General features: G+C 39.6%; 1 protein-coding gene across 1 annotated transcript; it reads left to right on the top strand.

The window, feature by feature from the left end:
• Positions 1-819: 819 nt before the first annotated feature.
• On the top strand, positions 820-19,449 carry LOC310929229 (phosphatidate phosphatase LPIN3). The gene is made up of 20 exons (XM_083891950.1): positions 820-834; positions 4,749-4,949; positions 5,049-5,144; positions 6,150-6,397; positions 7,190-7,282; positions 7,464-7,575; positions 7,701-8,391; positions 8,481-8,574; positions 9,701-9,888; positions 11,149-11,242; positions 11,328-11,397; positions 11,485-11,565; positions 11,816-11,874; positions 12,659-12,809; positions 12,902-13,050; positions 13,183-13,269; positions 16,154-16,306; positions 16,430-16,544; positions 16,757-16,857; positions 17,985-19,449. The coding sequence occupies exons 2-20, from the start codon at positions 4,758-4,760 to the stop codon at positions 18,133-18,135; spliced, it is 2,925 nt and encodes a 974-aa protein (XP_083748076.1). The 5' UTR covers positions 820-834; positions 4,749-4,757; the 3' UTR covers positions 18,136-19,449.
• Positions 19,450-19,874: the final 425 nt, after the last annotated feature.

Raw genomic sequence — 19,874 nt, 5'->3', positions numbered from 1 at the left:
GAGTTGGACATATGAAAATGTGTTTGTACTTGTTTTGTTTCTGTATACTGTAGAATAGCTGTTTATTATTTACACTTTTGCTGTAATGATGATTGTTGAAGTGTTTTTCTGAATTTAAAATGATATGTGTTTTTGTCTTAAAGTCATGTTTTTATTTCACTGAAAGAATAGATAGAGGGAATGGATGAAAGACAGCTGTATGAAGTCTATCTGCAGGTGCTGTTATGCCCCCTACTGGAGTAAACTAGTCATTGTCTTTGAACAAAACCTGAAAACCCCTCAATTAATGATAAAAATATATATATATATTTTTGTTAAATGTTATTATTATGTTGTTGTTTTCCTTTTCACTCACACATTGCTTGCTCCTTGTGTGAACTGTTGGGTGTTCAATGAATTTCCAAAATGTTAACTGTATTGTATGTTTGTCTTGTAAAGTACCTAAAGATGCAGTTTATTACGTAAACTTGATTAGGTTTTGTATTTATTAAACCAGTATGAGGAAATAACGAAACTTGAGTTTAACCATTTCTAATCAAACTGAGGGGTTTTATTTGAAAGCGAAAGGTTCTTTTCTGAAGAAAATAACTTCAACCAATCGAAACATGTCATTCTATTTTATTGTGACAGAGAAAACGCGTGGAATTCCATCGTCTATGAGCCATTTTAAAGCTTCCTCAAACGCTTTGTTTACAAAACATAAATGGAGGCGGGTCCTTTTGTTTTCCAGCGTTCTCATTGGCTGTCAGGAATGATTGACTGGCGCTCTGCACATGCGCAAGAAACTAGGAAGCGTCCGGTGATGTCAGTGAGGAAAGGGCAGCAGCTCTAAAGGTAAGCTACTCTCCACATTCTCTCTTTATCACAGGAATATACTCAAAATAAATACACTGTGTGTCAGGTGTTCTGTTGTGTTGAAACGTGGCTTGAAGTCGTGTCGCTTGTGTCAATATGTGAGGGTGTTTTTCATCTTAGTCTAACTTAAAAACAACATTCAGTCAAGTCGCAGAGATGTGTTCAACTCAAACAAAGCTGCGTCTGAACCGATGGCGTTGGAAACAGTAAAGAGCAACACGTCGCTTTGATTTATCATATACATATTTATGTATGTATTTGTAGTTTTAGTGTGTTGTAGTGGCGATAAAACACATGTGTATGTGTCGCTACTTTTCCGTGACTCACTATGTTACGTGTTATTCGTGAAACATGAGAACATGGGCGGAACTTAGTTCACGAGTTTGTCTTAAATCCTTACGTGAATGAGCGCAGTACACGTCCAGACACGGATAACTGGCACTGGACAGACAGACATAATAACGTTTTATTTGTAATGCACCTTTTGTGCAAAAGTGCCCAATAAGTAGTCGCATCACATAGTGAAATGCAAATACATTCATAAGATTAACATTGATATTTATACAATATTCTGTAAAAAGTCAGAATTCTCATAATAATAAGTAACATTACAAAAGTCTACAACTATTAGATAAAAGTCAAAATACAGCCATTAAATTAACATTGAAATTATAAAATGAAATGTAAAAAGTCAAAGTTCTGAGATAAAAAGTCGAAATACAGCAATGAAATCAGCAATAATGTACAGAAAATACAATATGGAAAGTCAACATTATGAGATAAAAGGTAAAATGGCCAAAGATTTCAATTAAATTATGCGATAAGACAAATAGTGTGCTGAAGAACTATGAACTATGTAGAGAAGCATTACACCTCTTTGTGCACAGCCTGCTGAATATTATAATTAATGTTAGAAGAAGGAGATGAAGACTTAAGTCCAGGTAAGGGAGAATAAAGGAGAACTTTGAACCGATTCAGGACTAAGATCGAGGCTGTGAAATGTTAGAGCTGTGGAGGACGGAAAACGTTGTAAACCACAGATGAAACCATGAAAGGATTAAAGGAAAGCATCATATGCGACAGTTTGAAGAAGACGAGGAAGGTGCTGGAACAACAGTTACTCCTGTAGCTGGTGAGGAGAGGACAATGAATGAAGTTGTGCAAAGGAAAGGAAAAAATGAAGCTCTAATGCAGCATTACAGAAGTCAAATTCTGTAAAACAACAGAGACAAGTGATTCCAAAGAATCCACTAAGACTAACTTTATTCCTCAGGTAGGTCATTTGCTGTTGAGCTGTAAAATAAATAGTGTTTTTCATTTGAAGATTCTTCTGCATCATGAATATGTGTTTTTGTGGGGAACTATATATAGTTCAATATTAAAGCAAACACTTTAATTTTCAAAGAATATCTTGATATAATTTTGATCTCATAGTCGTATCGCTCCTCCTGAACAGTTGGTATTTCCCACTCAGTTGGACTGTTTGGACTGAGGCTCATGTGGGCCCCTGATCATTTGATTTTTAGAACCTCTGGTGTTTGCCAATGTCAGTGAAGTGTTGTGAACTTTTAGCCTGTCCGTCTAGGAATTATAAACTTTTCACATTGTTAGAATACACATGGAGGATATTTATATATTTAATAACACTTAAAGAAAAGCTATGTACTTGTACTTTACACTACGGTGATGGATGAATCGACATAACTGACCAGAATGGAGATCTTTCTTCCTCTTTTTACTACATATTAAGGTTGATTTTTTTCTTCTAGGCCTAGCTTTTCATCTCATCCTCTGCTTAAATGTTTCTCATTATATGTGGGACTAATAATACGGGGTTACCTTATCTTGAGTTCCTCCCAAGTTGGCAAGGCTGATGAAGGATTTTCCGGTGTTGACAGAGCATGAAACTGAAGAATCCCTTCATCTCTGATGGCCCAGAGAGCTGTGGTCAAGCCCAGAAAGAGAGCGGTCGATCAGTGTGTGTGTGTGTGTGTGTGTGTGTGTGTGTGTGTGTGTATTTTGTGCCAAATGTTTTTGAATAGCCTGTCCAAGCCTTTCAGAAACTGCTGGTCTGGCTGTCATGTGCAGTGCAAGTGGGGAAGTATGAATTCAGTGTGACAGGCTGGTGTGTGTGTATAGTGTGCGCTTGTCAAATTGTGTGAAATAGAGGAAGCATTAGCGTGTGACTGAATTTACTCGGACTCTCTCATAGATTGTTATATTTTGCGTCTGATCTCAGGACAGAGAGGACTAGAGTGCTGTCGTCTCTGAGAACCACTGGTTTTATTTAGACTTAACAGCAAGAAGAATTATCAACAGAGCAACACTAGGGTTTTTTGGGGCCAAAGCTGAGTAAATATGGCCTTACAGCCACACAACTGTGTGACAGTGTGTGTGTGTGGGAGAGGTTAAGTAGCAGACCTATGAGAAGCAGCCGTGCATGATGGGAAATGGAGCTGACAGGTTCCTGTGGTTGAAATGGAGGTAAAGTTTGTCGGACTGTTCCTCCTGAGATCCTGTGCTGGGAAAAAAGCCTTTATAGTGGTGGCATATGGCAGAAGAGAGGTCAAGGGAGCACGACACGGAGAGTAGGGGACACCTGCATCCTTCTCTGTGGGTAAGACATGACACTGATGATGAAACACGTCTTGTTGTTGTTCAGTTCAGTTGTGTCGAACATCACAGTTGGGTGTTTTTCATTTGCTCTATTCGAGGATGAAATAGAAGGTTTACGTCTTTGTTTTGTTACAGAAACAATATATTTTTACCAGAGGTTTGAAGTGTTAGAATTAGTGACATCTAATTGTGAGATTGCTAAAAATCCAGTCCGCTCACCCCTCCAATTCCCAAGTGCCTCAGGGAACTATGGTGGTCTTCGCATAATAAAGAAAATGTCTGCTTCTTCTTTTCCTGTGGGATTGAATGAAAAAATAATGTTATACTTCTTTATTTGCGTTGTAAGCTTCCGCTTTGAAGCACAAAACAAACACTGTGGTTTGTCTGTTAGGGACGCTGTAGAAACATGGAGGCACAAGATGGCGTCCTTGCCTGAAGTACATGTAAACGGCTTATTGTAATGCTATGGAATATCAAATTTCAGATTTTACACTGATACAAACATTATATTCAATTCCTGCCAATAAACCCTCCTAAATGTTCCCACAATGACCATGAAAATAATATGAAGAGGCCATGATTGCATTGTCCAGATATACCAGGTGGTTATGTAGGATAACACACTCCTCTGATGGTCTAAGCATGTTGATGGAGGCACAAGCTAGGTCACATGATGTGATGTCTTTTGTTGCCTTTGGCAAAGTTTGACTGGTGACTTGCTGAAGACACTTGTGCGACATACTTGTTGACCATTCTGTTTAACCTTTAGACATTCTTTACAGTGTGTTGTCAGATGAGTCATATTCTGCAGGGTGAAAACTCCACCTTGTAAACATTTTCACATAGTCATCGTGACTGGCCAGATCAATGGCTTCAGTTGTCTGTGACAAACCTCTAAATAATTGCCCGTATTAGAGCTCACCTTCCCCTCAGGGCTGCGGCCCATAAGTCCATTTGCATTGTTAAGATCAGATTCTAAAGGTCAGTTTTGTGTTGTCAAAACATTAGAAGCAGCTCATTTTGCAGTCAGTGGACATCCTCCCTTTGAGTGGAAAAGTATCCTTGGCTTAAATCTCTGAAATCTTGTGGTATGTAATGTCCACTGACCACTGTACTGATTCATAGTAACACTGGCTCTTCTATTCACTTTAAATTGATTGCTGTTGAGTGGCTGCTGAAAAGAAAATCAAACAGCAATCTACGATAAACACTTATTTTCTCTCTGTGTCATGGCTCATTGCTCTCACTTCCTGTTTTTGTTTGATTGTTTGTTTTAGTCCCAAACCATGAATATTGTGGGCCAGTTAGCAGAGACGGTGTTTGTGACGGTAAAGGAGCTGTACCGCGGCCTTAACCCCGCCACTCTCACCGGAGGGATCGATGTCATTGTGGTCCGTCAGCCTGATGGAACGTTCCAGTGCTCCCCCTTCCACGTCCGCTTTGGAAAGCTTGGTGTGCTACGCTCCAAGGAGAAAATTGTGAGTTGTTTTTTCTCTGTGTTTTGATTCTTTTTAACTTCATTATATATTGCCTGTACCTTCATTCCTTTTTTAAATTCATCACTGTGTCTTTTTCAGGTGGACATTGAAATAAATGGAGAGGCAGTTGACTTGCATATGAAGCTGGGGGACAATGGAGAAGCTTTTTTTGTGGAGGAAAATGATAATTTGGAGGTAAGATTGTTGTAGTGCGTAACATCGTCATGAGTTCACGCAATGATGATTAAGGGCCAATTCCAATTCCTATCTTAACCCTCAAGCTCAACCCTTAATCTCAACTGGCCCTCAAAACCAAGTGTTGAGTGTTATTTTGTCACTTAGAAATGGGACACCCCTTAAATGCAGATACGTCTTCAGACTGCAAATGATCACGTGTGCGAACCGGCCGGCTATTGACAAAAGATTGTAAAATAAAAATAAATGTTACGCAACAATAACTTCAGTAATCCATAATATGGGCCTAAACTAAGATAATACAATGGTTTTCATAATTTTTACATCTCTATTAACAAAGAATTATAAAATACTTAATTTGTAGCGTACTCGTTTCGCTGCTTTCGACGCCATCTTTGTTATGTGAAAACACGCAATGCATTCTGGGTAGCCCTTGCTCCCAAGGGTGGTCTCTGAAAATCTCAATATTGAGGGCGATACAGCCCTTAAACTTGCCCCTCAACTTAATTTTTCTGAGAATCGGGACAGCACTTGCACTACTGGGAGCGCCCATTTTTGAGATTGAGGGTTAAGCAAGGAATTGGAATTCACCCTATGTCTGTCAGCTCCACACACCTGCTCTGTGTTTCCCAGTATAGTGTTGTTTAGATCTTGTGTTGTCTGGTGACATTACCACACCCCACACAGGAAGTGATTAATTTTATATGTAAGTCAATTTGAGGTGTTCCTAATGACTAAAATGCAAGAAAGTGTCCAAGAAACATTTCAGAAGTAATTCTGCTCATAAAACTGGTCGTTCAGCAGTTTGACAGGAGAAACACTTCTTGTCCCCGTCCACCCCTGTGCTGCCGTTTTATACACACAAATATAACAAATAATGTTACAGTGTTTCTGTTCGAGGCAGAATCACAACATCAACAGAAATGATCAAAAGTCACACTATTGCTTTAAAGCTTTGCAAATACTTTTCATTCATTCTTCGTTTCTTCTCTTAACCTCTTTCAGTCCCAGGTCCCACCCCACCTGTGCACCTCCCCAATTCCTCGTGAGATCCCAGAGGAGATGGAGGAGAGTCCTGAGGGATCTTCCGTCTCTGGCACTCGCAGGAAGAAACGTCGTCGCAAACGCATGCGCTCAGATACTCACCTGAGAGAAGACCGTTCGTCATCGGACGAGAGAGAAAGAGACAAGGAGTGGGAGAGGGAAAGTGAAAGTTCTGCTCAGGAGGATGTTGTCTCACCTTTACAAGTCAGGTCAGTGGATTCTTTTCTTAATGAATTGTGCTCTTCACTTTGCTTCAGGCACAGACAACGAAGTAGTGTCTTTGCAGTTGCTAACTGGTTTGGTGCTAAATAGTTTAACTGCATCGCTTTGAAGTTAATAAATAATGAGCTAAACATTTATAACTTTAACTCTTCTGTACATAGAGTTGCTCTTCAGTTCCGGACCATTCAGACTGATACACAAGCTTTCAAAAATTTAGAGTCACCCATACAATTTTTTTGTGTTTTCCATTAAAAGTCACACTTTTATTCATCAAAAGAGTTGCAAAATGAATAGAAAATATAGTCAAGACCTTGACAAGATTATAAATAATGATTTTTATTCAAAATAATAATTTTGCCCTTCAGACTTTGCTTTTGTCAAAGAACCAGCAAAACTGTTTTCAGCTGTGCTAGCGTAATCGCACAAGGGTTTTCAAGGGTTTTCTAATCATCCAATAGCCTTTTAATGCAATGAGCAAACACAATGTACCATTAGAACACTGGAAATGGGCCTCTTTACACCTATGTACATATTCCATTCTGATTATATTCCTATTCTGATTCATTTATTGTTATATTCATTGAAAAAAAGTGCATTTCCTTCAAAAAATAAGGACTTTTCTAAGTGACCCCAAACTCCATCATCTGTCCATCATTTCAGTCACTGTTAAATTATATGATGTTGACTGTCAGTGTTATTGACTGTGTGAGCGAACTTTCACAGAGAGTTGATACACAGTACAGGAGTAGTTAACCATTTCTCTTGTGTTCATGTCAAAGTAAATCAGTGTATTACTCACTGTCCGAGGAGCCAAGTGAGGAGATCAGAGACACTCATCCTCACTCAGATGGAGAACCGTTACCCTTGGAAAGGTGAGGAAGGTTTTTCTTCCCTTTTTTTTTTCAGTTGATTGAATGTTTGTATTGAGCAGTTCCACTGCAGGCAGTTAAACACCGTCTGTGATTGTTGAGTTGACATAACCTCACTGATATATTCATTGTCTCCTGTCTGTACATGAATCAATATGTTTATTTGTGTCTTTTTCCTTCATAGCAACGTGTTTCACAGTCGCCCTTCGTCTCCAAAGAGCGACTCTGAGCTTCTGCATAGACCTGAAGAGCCCACAGGGCCTCAGATGCAGTGGAACTGGGGAGGTTTTCCTACGGTATGGCAAGGAACACACACACACAAGTTGAAGATGTGCTTTCCTGGTCTGCGTGTGCTAACGCTACATATGAGGTTGTAATACTGCTTCACATTGCTCTCTCTCTCTGCTTTCCCCCCTCATAGCTGCGTCAATCAGAAAAGTCATCAATCGAGTTAGAGAGTATCTCACCTCCTGGGAATTCTCACTTCCGCACCATTGAGAGGCAGGACTCGTTTGACATGGGTTTGGAGCCTGTGATTAGCTGTGGCAGAGTGAGCAGCGTAACAGTGGTCAGACCACAACCCAGGACTCAATCCGTAGACGTAACCAGCCATGTCATGCAAACCATTCATTTATCCAATGAAACATACTCGCACATTCCACATTCTGCCTCCGACATGGACTCGAGAGAAACACTAGAATCCACATCAGGGGAAGAGGAGAGAATACACTCATCTGTTAGCTCTGATTGTCTAACTAATGGCACCGATCCTATTGATGGCAAAGGAGCCGCAGTCAGTGTTAGCACTATTAGTATAGTTACAGAATCATCATATCTACAGCAGCAGGGCGCTTCATTGGAGCAAAGTGAACCGGTGTTGACTAATAGTGCCCCGGTCAGTGAGGGGGACAGTGGGATAGATCCCTGCATTGAGGCAGGGGAAGAGGACAGTCAGCCTGGAGTAATGGACGGATCAAATGGAATCACACCGACCAATAAGACTGCACTAAAAGATGAAGCGGTAAAAGGCGGAGATGGCTCTACCGCCGTCGAGTTGTTAACAGACACTTCTGTGGCATCTTCCAAAGCGGAGCAACAGTGCCAGAAGAAAGGTTGGAGCTTTTTTTTTTATATAGTTTTAGTTTTAGATAATGATAATGTCATAGTCCACCAACTGTTTTTGTGTGTCCTTCTGCTGTAGGTAAATTGAAGCACCATCTAGGACCAACAGACATTTACTTGGACGATCTGACCTCACTGAACCCAGAAGTGGCTGCACTCTACTTCCCGAAAAGGTGAGAAGACACATGAGTGATCTTGAAACCATGCTGTGAAGTAGATGAATGAAAATGTGTGTGACCGTTAGGTCCTGTTGCAACATCGAATTGATATTTGTCATGAGAGACCTGATAAAATTAACCGCGGTCACTTTACCCATCCTCTATTCAAACACACAATGACATCATGTCTGTGCGCAAAGAATGTATTTGATGCAGCTCATCAAAGTACATCGGCTAAGGGGGCAGGTTGCGTTCATGTACGCTCAGGAATGTGCCCGCATTCGTCCTCAAACCTCAAACCACCTCCGCTTTGGGTTTTGTGATTGTAGCTGAGGATGTATTTGTGACGCACTGGGTGCGTTGAAACCTGTACTTGGCACTGTCCACATGTGATGTGTTAATACCAAGTCTGGAAATGAGGTTTTTGTGTTGATATTGACCATTTCCTATTGAAATAGCCCAGTAACTAGAGAACAGCCAGTACGATGTTAAGTGTTGGTGTCAGTGAAACCAAAAACCATATAAAAAAAAAATCCTAAAATTTACGGGTTTTTATATTTAATATCATATACTTACTTACCATGCACAGACTGTAAAATAGTAAATAAAAAAACTGCAACAACATTTGATGTCATGTTAAGCATGATATAGCAGAATATTTGTGACACAGGTAGACCGTTAGGTCTTTGAAAAGGGCTGGTTATTATCAGGTGGTAATCTATTAGCACAAATGTAATGTTAGTTGCTACATCAGTCTGATAGCGGTTTCAGTAGATATCCATGGTTGTGATATTGGTATCAATATCAGACACAAAAATGCCTTTCCTAACAGTAATTGTACTTTGGTTTCTGTTAAATGATTATTTACTCACAACTAGGTGTCAATACTGATATCAGTAGGATACGATCCCTCTTTTTCCCCGAATCACACTTGATTTTTGGCTTTTTTTCCCCCTTCTTTTATCTTAAAATAAGTCCCACATAGCTCAAATGAACCCTGCAGCGTCACATGACATTGGTGGCATGTGTCTTTTAACAGTCTGTGCTAAGTGACCTGTCACACAGATACTGAACATTGGCTCATCCCCACTCACAACTGAGAATCATGACAATGAAATACACTTGTCTTGTGTCCCTGCAGTGAGACGGAGGGAGCGTCTCATCATGGAGCAGAACAGGGCTCGTGCTCAGGAAGTCAGTCACCTAATTCCGTGGTCAGCGGCGCCATAGACAGCGGCACAGAATACCTGTCAGACTCTGCCTCCTACAACATGGACGTCAGCATGTCCCTCTGCGGACAAGAGGGCGACACCAGCCAGATAACCAAAGGTGAATATGTGCTGCTACGTGGGGAGTTACAGTATATCAGTCACAATAGACGGGGCCATATACAATATTATAGCACCGTCTATATTTCAGTTTATTCACTATGTCACTGTTAAACACTGTCAGCTTGAAAATGTGCCACGAGGGGGAGTCTGCGTCTTTTAGGTCATGTCATGATTCTTCTGTTTAGTTTCTTGAATGTGTGATTTAAAAACATTTAACCCTTTAACACCTAAGCCCCAAAATGCCCGTCTGGACTTTTTTTTTTGCTTATTTTAACCATAAAAGGGCTAGAAAATGTCCACTTTTCCAACAATTTAAAATAAAGAAAAAAAAATTTATTGAGAAAAAAAACACAACTTTTGCATGTTAAATTTGAAATGTGAACAGTTAAACACATATTTAAAATAACACTCCTTTGTCTTTGTCTCAATGTCCAAAAACAAGCCAGAAAATGGAATCTTATGTTTCCAACTCTTTCATTTCTGGTGACAAAGACTCTGATTTGCCGGCTTCCTGCAACAGTGCGAGTAAAATTACCGTAATAACCACACGTTGACTTTGACTGGCAACTTCTCAGCTTTCAGAATCAGTTGTATTTTTTTCTGATAGCGCAAACCGTCACATAATTACAGTAATGCAAAGTCAGTCAAACGGGTCATTTGCGATATGCTTGATGTTAATTATGTTACTAATTAAAGGTGCATTATGTAATAAATCTAAAGCAACTGGCCATAAAATCCTCTTAATATGTCACAGAGACTCAGGAATAATGTTCATATAACAAACTGAACTCACCAACAACAACAGTACAGCCAAAATATTTGCATTAAAAAAAAAATTTGCAGACTGCAAATCATGTTTATGTTTTGAAATCATGTTTTGACACATACCTCCGTCTACCAATCATTGCAGTCAGTAGAGTCTCAGCTGCCGAGCAACCACGGGTTGCCAGTTACGTCAGAAAACGAAACTTAAAAGACCTCTGTGTTTTGAATTTGAATGTAGTAACTGTTTTTGGCCACATTCTTACATATGGCACCTTTAATGTTATTTATCCTGTTTGTTCAAAAATATGAATTTGTGAAAATCTAAAAGCACACAACTCTCGGTGTCAACAAAAGACACTGCTTTAGCCTCAGTGAATTTTTACAATTGTCCCAATAATATTGTGTATCGCAACTTTTATGGACGATATAATTACGATGTGAAATGTTCCTATCGTTCATATCATTCACCGTGTTACTTTTGTGCTGACTGCAGAAAAGTTTTTGGAGCACATTGTGACCTACCAGGAATTTGCCAACAATCCAGGGATCATTGACGATCCAAGTCTCGTCATCTGCATCAACAACAAGTGAGATAAAAAAAATCAATTAAAGAAATCAGATGGTGTGACTCATATCCATGACTGATCACCTGGTTGCTGTCATCTCTCACAGCTACTACAACTGGGCAGTGGCTGCTCCGATTCTTTTGTCGATGACAACTTTCCAGAAAAACCTACCCAAGGTATTTTATTATTAATAAATCGGACTGCAATTAGTTATTATTACTTTCTTATTAATGTCTCTCTCTATCTGTGTTTGTGTGACATAGAGTTCAATAGAGCGGCTGGTGAAGGACAAGATGCCGAAGAAGTCTGGACGCTGGTGGTTCTCCTGGAGAAGGAGAGAAATGGTTGTTGATAGTATTACATTATGATGGTGCAGTTGCACAATGGATATGATATATGTTTGGATTTGTGATAATTACACAAAATTTAATTAACAATAAAATTAAACACAATTGAGTTTGATTTTGTAAGGAACAAATATTGAAGAGGTGGAGTAGTTAATGCATTAGCTTTTAAGCATTTGTTCTGTTTGTAAAAGAAAACACAATTACCACTTTTCTTTGATTTTAATGTCACTTGTAACTTTTTTTCCAGCAAAAAAGCTCAAAGGATGAACAGGAGGATCAGCTGGTTAGTGCTTCTTCCACTGTGAAGTAAGTAGAAAATGGTCAAATGTAAATTTAATGAACCTCATAAAACCTGTGTCCTGCAGCCTTCTAATATTTGAAAACATTAAGTCAAAATGAACACGGCCAAGAGATGTTCCCCACCAAAGTGGATAATTAAAAAGCAGAAGCTATTTCCGTTTTTTCCATCTGCTTTTGTAAGGACTTGAATCCATGTTTGTATCAACTCTGTAATTTCCCAGAGTTCTTGCTCTCTAATCATTGTATGTTCATTTAATTATCTGGTTAATTTGTTAGAAGATGGATTGTTTGTGCAGCTGAACGTGCCTCATGCCGGTACCACGGCATTACAACCAATTAAAGATTATGCATATTCTTTTTGTTTTGTCATCTCATCATGTAGTTTATCTTTGCAACTTTAGGGGATGCCAAAGCTTCATCCATAGAAAAAAAAAATATATATAGCACATTGGTCAATAAATATAATCAAAAGCAAGTGTCATGACTCATTATGTCCACTTGTAGGATAAACTATAAAATAGCTGTGTCAGTATCAGTCATCTGACCATTAAAATGTTATTTCAAAAAATAAACATGGGTACACCTGTATCAGCCTTTTATCCAGCATTTGTCATGTCTTCTTGTTCTTTTTTTGGTGTATTTTTGTGGCAGCGTTACAGCCCACCTACAGGCCTGGTAAACATACCACAGTGTTTAGAGCGTTTTTTTGGTTGGGCTCCTTGTGAGTGAAGGCATTTCTTGAAGTAATGTCGTGTTTACAGAAAACTGTGAAAATGTGTCGTTCCTTTAGGGCAACGCTAGATGACATTGACAGTGACAAGGCAGCAGGGCTCGGAAAAAAGGCCACCATTCCTTCCAGACAATCGACAGACACCATCAACGCCGCTCAGTGTTTCAGCCAGATTTACTGCAAATCACTACGCCTGACCTCTGCACAGATAGTAAGACGTGCATTCACATACACATCAACCCGGAAAAAACATTTTTGTCCTTTGGTTTTATATACTTATTCTTCCCTCTCCTGTTCCTTTAGGTGTACCTAAACCTGCGTGAGGGAGCCAACAAAGTGGTGTTCAGTGTGACCACACAATATCAAGGCACCTGTCGATGTGAGGCTGCCATCTACCTGTGGAACTGGGACGACCGCATCATCATATCAGACATCGACGGGACCATCACAAAGTACAGAGTGTTTCCTTGCATGCTATCTTTTTTCGAGTCACAGCAGTTCACAGATTTCCGACTTATTGAGTAAAATACAGTGAAGGATGTTGTGTGAGTGTTATCATGGTCCTGACTCTCTGTCTCTTGCAGGTCTGATGCTCTGGGACATATTCTACCTCAGCTGGGAAAAGACTGGACACACAAAGGCATTGCCAAACTCTACCACAAAATCCACCAGTACGTGACTGAAAATCGTTGTTTTTAATAGGTTTTCTGTTCCGACGCATTTGCTGCAATGAATTTCACTCATGTGACAGTGAAAACAAGTGAAAAGCACCTCCTGATGATTCTAAAGTTATTCTATCTTTTTGATCTGCATCACCACATTTTCCTTCTTTGTTCTGTTTTTCTTACACGTGTCTCGTGTTAAGCTTTTAAAACGGTTTCAGCTGCTCAGTTAACTGAAAAAAGGCTGAATTCCATCTTGAGGTGCTGATATTTTAACACATGAATTAGAAACATGACATGTGCTGTTAAAGGATCAGTGTGTTACATTTAGGAGGGTGTGCTCGGCAGAAGATGTGTAATCATTGGCAACCAACTATCTTCATTCCTTCATCGTTTATGGCTTTATCCTCCACATGAGGGTCGCGGGCTGCTGGTGCCCAGCTGAAATAGGGAGAAAGGGCAGGGTCACCAGTCCACTGCAGGGAAACCGGAGTACCCGTAGAAAAATCACACACACACACGAGGAGAATATGCAAACTCCACACAGAAAGGCCCAGACTTGGCAAAAGAAGGCATACCACATAAACAAAGATGAATGACATTCATTCTGGCATGTCAAAGCCACTGCAGTTTACTGACGCCCTGTGAAAAGGGAGTCATGAGTTAGTCTACAGTCCATTAGATTATTCTCACTCACTGCACCTTCAGAGGCTTAAAGCTTCAGATCAAGTCAAGTACAGGCAGAACTGGAAAACACATTTAGCTATTAAGCTAGCTTTAATTAGGGCCTGAGCACAAATGAAGTGCGAGGAACCTATTGTTATCCTGCACTCATTTTTGAGGGGGTTAACGTGCATAAAAACTCTTGAAATGGCATACGGCCCCAACCTGTGCCGAGCCCCAGGGCTCTATAGCACCCCCAGAGGTCGGGCTATGGTCAGACAAAACTAGTTTAATCGGGACAAAATTTGGTGAGTGAGTTAGGCTTATTCTAAATTTTCTTGAGGAATTTTGAGGGAACTTTTGATGTGAGATAAAGTGGTCAAATTAGCATAAAATGCAAATTTTCTGATTTTCTGTCCAAGTCTAACATAGTTGTAGTTAATTCCATTAGCTCCGCCTACCCAGAAGTAGGCCATTTTGGAAAAACTAAAATGACTAGTTTTTACATTTGAATGAACTATGGTCGGACAAGAGTAGTCCGATCGGGATGAAATTTGGTGAGTGTGCTAGGCTAAGTCCAAATTTTATTGGGGAATTTTTGACGTGAGATAAAGTCAAAATTGCGTAAAAAGCTAAATGTTGGGTTTTTTGTGTCTTAAGTCGCACATCGTTGTTCCAATTTGTACTAAACTTGGGACAGTTGTTCTCGCGCTCATGATTCCAAACAAATGTCTTATGTACTTCCATTAGCTCCGCCCACCCAGAAGTCAGCCATTTTGGAAAAAAAAAAAGGACTTCTCTATGGCCGTTTCTCAATATCCATACTTGTGCGTACTTGCCCGTACTTGCATACTCCCGTACTTGTGAAAACGTCATCAGCCTCAGTCCAAGTTCTGTTCCATTTCTCAAGAACGTGAGCAGCGAGTACGGTTCTCATACCTGGAAGTGTTCTCGCTCTGCCCATTTTACCAAGTATACATCGGGTGGTGACTTGAGCGTACTTGGGAAAGCCATATATCCCACAATGCATTTCGTCGGAACATAGCAGGATAAAATACAAATATAATCCTGAAATAAATATTTTTCTGTGTCCCGGAACGCAGTTTTGAAATCATTTGAGGCGAGAAATTTGTCATTTAGAATCCAAACATGTGGTTTGTGTAATAAGATATGACGTATTTATAGTATCACGGAGGTGATCAGCTCCGCCCTCTGCGGACGCTCGGTGCGCACAGTGCCCGGCACAGAGCAGCGTTACCTCGGCCTGTCCTGATGAAATGATCCACTGGCTCAGACGGCTCCGTCATTACATACTTGGTGTGATCCATAGATTTGTTGTTGACATGTTGTTTTGTTTTTAATGCAAACGTTTTGACCTGACAGTGTGAACTTTTGTATAATATTAATGTTTAACTTATTGTAACTTTGAATTTTAGATTTATATTAAAGTCGCACTGTCATTGTATATGTATTTAAATATAATGGACACTATTTTATAGTGTATAAAATATTTAAAATGTGAAAATAACAACAATATATGTATTTATTAAAAGTATTTTATATGTTCATTCATCAACACTGTAGGTGGCGGTAATGAGGCTTAAGTGCTTCGCGCCACCTGCCATTCAAACAGTAGGACAAGGAAGTACACTGCTGTTCCAATTGAAGAATCGTGCTCGTGTACTCCCGTGCTTGGCAAGTATGTACTTCAGTCATTCTTCTCAAGTATGTACTTTCCAAGTAAGAAAGTACATACTGGCATACTTGGGTATTGAGAAACGGCCTATGTATTTGAACAAACTCCTCCTAGCACGTTTGAGCTAGCCCCGCCAAACTTAGCACATATGTTCTAGACAAGTTAATGATGTTCAAGACTTTTATATAACTCAAAATTCCTCAGTGCTACAACAAAGTTGACCTTTAAATTACAATTGTAATTTTTAACGTGAACAGAACTACATATTTCTCACAGTCATCAATTATGATGAGTCAATTGATATTTAATTGTTTATTTATTTATTTATTTATTTTTTTGGTTTGATGTGAATCGGAGTCATTGTGGCTCATTAACGCCACGATTCTGACCGAGCCGGGCACCAGAGCTTCGGGGGTAACTCCCTCCCCTTCAAGTCCGAAGGCTCAAACAAGTTGCGTGGGGCAAGGGCCCCTTCATTACTGCAAGTGCTATGAGCGGTCCTAGTTTTAAATTTTGTTGTCCCTTTTGTTGCAGAAATGGCTATAAATTTCTCTACTGCTCAGCGCGGGCTATAGGCATGGCTGCTATCACTAAGGACTACCTGCAGTGGGTCAATGAAGGAGGCACTGTCCTTCCTAAAGGGCCTGTACTGCTGGCTCCAAGCAGCCTCTTCTCAGCACTGCACAGGTAACTAATGCACACTCCCAATTATGACAATTATGTCATGCTCAGCTAATCCGCTGTATATAACGCACAACTCGATACCCGATAACCCAAACAGCTTTTAACTGTCTGTTCTAACCTGTGCAGAGAGGTGATTGAGAAGAAGCCGGAGGTGTTTAAAATCGCTTGCCTCAGTGACATCAGAGACCTGTTCAACCCACAGAAACAACCCTTCTACGCTGCCTTTGGTAACAGGACTAATGTAAGTTACGTCAAAGTTGGTTGATTTTTGCAATTCATGCTTCATGCTGCGTTGTGACACTTTTAACACAATAAATCACTAGGACTGCATGTTGACGAGCTCCAATTAGAATTTTACCGATTGACTTCATTTAACTTCTACCACTTTGTCCATCCTGACCTCTGTCAGATATTTTTATAGCACTTTGTGATTCTTTCGTATTTTTGTTGCAGGATGCTTATGCCTATAAGGAGGTTGGTGTGCCCGACATCAGGATATTCACTGTTAACCCAAAGGGGGAACTCATCCAGGAGAAGAAAGTCATCAAGTCCTCGTAAGTGTGACAAAAGTTAGCTTTAAAAATGCATGTTTTTCCACATTTTTATTAAATTTAACAAAGGAGCAACAATACAATATAGAATTAATCCACAGTACCAAATAACAATACCGTGTAGAATGAAGTAAAAAATTATAAAGGAAGAAAATACGCTATATGGACAAAAGTATTTGCACCGGACCATTAAAGCAGAGACTGATATTTATTCAAATACATATACACTTCTTTAACATGCAGTTGTTTCCCCGTTTGCAGCTATAACAGCTTCCACACTTATTGGAAGACTTTCCTCTTGATTTTGAATCGTTTCTATGGGAATGTTGAAGAAAAATCTCTGATTTATTTATCCAAAAGGTGCTTGATGGGGTTGAGGAATCAACACAATCATGTTGGAATAGAAAAGGTTCTTCCTGAAACTTGCCACATAGTTGGAAGCATAGCGTTGTCCAAAATGTCTTGGTTTGCTGAAGTGTTATAGTCCTTCATTGGAGAAAAGAGGCCTAGTCAAAAGCCTGATTGAAACACCTGATTTCAATACTTAACAGATGTGGCCAAATATTTTGGCCATATAGTGTATATGAAGGAAAGAAAAAAATACACAAAAGTGAATGGCATTGTTGATCCATAGAACAGGACAAAATCATACAACAAATTACAAGGTCTAGTCTGACATCAACAAAACAATAAGTCACTAAAAGGTTTGTAACCACCTGAGGTCTACATTTGCATACATGTCTATTCAGAATTGAAAAGATGATTTAATGATCCATCCATTCATCCTCTACCGCTTTATCCTCCACATGAGGGTCACAGGGGGCACTGTGCCAATCTCAGCTGACATAGGGCAATAGGCGGGGTCACCAGTCCATCACAGGGCCACATAGAGACAAACAACCATCCATTCTTTCACACACCTACGGTCAATTTAGAGCGTCCAAGACCCCATTTTGCATGTTTTTGGACTGTGGAAGGAATCCGGAGAATCTGGAGAAAACCCACGCAAACACAGAATGAAGATCCAAACTCTGTATTTGAATTTTATTTAATGCATTAGAATTGGCACTGTAAAGCAACCTGTTACACCGCCTGTGTGTACTTTGAGTTAATTATTGTGTGTTTTGCAGGTACAGCCACCTCACTGAACTGGTGGAACATTTCTTCCCCATGTTCTCTGCCAAGACCAGCGCGTCCTTTGCGTTTGAGTTTCCCGAGTACAGCAGCTTCTCCTACTGGAAGCAGCCTCTGCCAGAACTGGACCTGGATGCACTTCTGTAGACACACTCACCCACACCAGCACATGCCTTCACTATTTCTCCGCTCCCTTGTTTTGCCAGAAAGGCCTTTCAGTGGATGTCTGAATACTGCCTTTGATAGAGCAGCCAACTGTGTATCCTGTGTTATGAGCCGCTGGATAAACTGGAACATAAACAGAGGCAAATAAAGTCACAATGCAGATATTCTGCATTTCAAAAATAAGTGCATAAACCTTTAATGCATTCATCTCAGTGACCTTAGGTTGTGGATGTTACTGATCCATAATTTCATAATAATCTATAATCAACATCATGTAAATCAAGTGACCTAACTCTGTTCACAGCCTCACAACTAAATCTATAGCATGACTGGAGGCTGACACAGAGAGAGAGGGCAGATGCTCTAATTGTTCCACTACATCTGCTCTGTCTACAGGTCCTTTCCTGTGCTGCAACACCAACAAAAACTTCTCAATGACATCTCAAAAAAGTAAGAGTCACAAGTAGAGTTGTACAATATGCAGTGCTTCAGAGTTGAGTACAGGATTTATTTTAAGAACCTGCGAAAGAAACTCAACATTTTTTCCAGCCATCCTGCCTAATGTTGATGCCTAAATTCCAAAAATCTTGCACGTACTATTGTCTGTGTTTTCTGTGACTGATCTGGAAAATGATCAGTGCCATAGTTCTCATCAGCGTCTCATCACCTGCAACAGATATGGTCACACGTAGCAACCTAGTGTACTAGTATTCTGTGGAGATTAGATTGTGTGTCTGTGTGCGTTGATGACAACAGAGAATGTATTTGAACTTGAGTTTTTATACCTGCATGTACCAAGTCACCAAATACTGTGTAAGAAATGGTTAAAAATGGTTTGAGTTTTAGTGTCTCCGCTTGTAATTGTGACCGACAGCTGCAGTTCATCCTCATGAGTGTTGAGCATATTTGGTTTGATTGTTTCAAAGAACATTTTAGCCTCAGGGGTGAAGAAAGCACTTCACTGTGAAAATGACTGAGTGAGAGCTGGTTTTATAGTGTAGTAATAGAATTTACTTGATTCAGGACTGCTATTTAAAAAAAAAAAGAAAAAAAAAAGGGTGGATCAGAGCACAGGGTGACATTTCCAAGACTTCCTTTGAGGTACAGCTAAGTTTGAGCGTGTGTTCCATGCATGAGAGAGTGGGGACGAGTTGTGTTCACACGTGACAAAGTAATGTGACCACGTGTCCAAAAAACAACAACAACCTCTGAATGTGGATTTGATGTGTGGATGTGGATCGTAGACTTTGGATGGGGATTTATAGTAATGATTTACTCTTTGTCGCACTGTGACACAAATCTATTTATTATTTTTCTGTATCTTCCACTCTTCATCTGTGTGAAGACTTTAACTGTTACCAATGTTAAATATAAAATATATTAAAACACACCAGTGTCTGCTTTGTCTATCTTTCAATTTTACATGCAATAAGTTATGTTCATGATTTAATTCTTGACTTTAATGTGGTGATGTCACAAATTGGAAGTATCTTTAGCACGTGAAGGCATGTGGCAGATTAGAAGGCGAACAGGTGTACCTAATAAAGTGGTCACTGAGAGTACCTTCCTGTATATGAGGTGCCGTTTGTAAAGTGGCTCATGTTGAATATAACAATAATATTTAATTAATATTAATATATTTAATCTAATTAATATTTATAATAATAAAATAATCTATACACAATCTATATACAAATATCTGTCTATTGCGCAAATTCACA

This window comes from Microchirus variegatus (assembly GCF_963457635.1).
Source record: "Microchirus variegatus genome assembly, chromosome: 7".
In the NCBI taxonomy this organism is placed as follows: domain Eukaryota; kingdom Metazoa; phylum Chordata; class Actinopteri; order Pleuronectiformes; family Soleidae; genus Microchirus; species Microchirus variegatus.
The sequence above is the reverse complement of the archived record's forward strand: the minus strand, read 5'-3'. Positions and strand labels throughout refer to the sequence as shown.

Excerpts from the sequence above, each read along its gene's own strand:
- LOC310929229 (XM_083891950.1), top strand. The coding sequence starts at position 4,758 with ATGAATATTGTGGGCCAGTTAGCAGAGACGGTGTTTGTGACGGTAAAG. Across the intron at positions 8,392-8,480 it reads GCAACAGTGCCAGAAGAAAG|GTAAATTGAAGCACCATCTA; the intron begins GTTGGAGCTTTT and ends CTTCTGCTGTAG. Across the intron at positions 13,270-16,153 it reads CTCTACCACAAAATCCACCA|AAATGGCTATAAATTTCTCT; the intron begins GTACGTGACTGA and ends CTTTTGTTGCAG.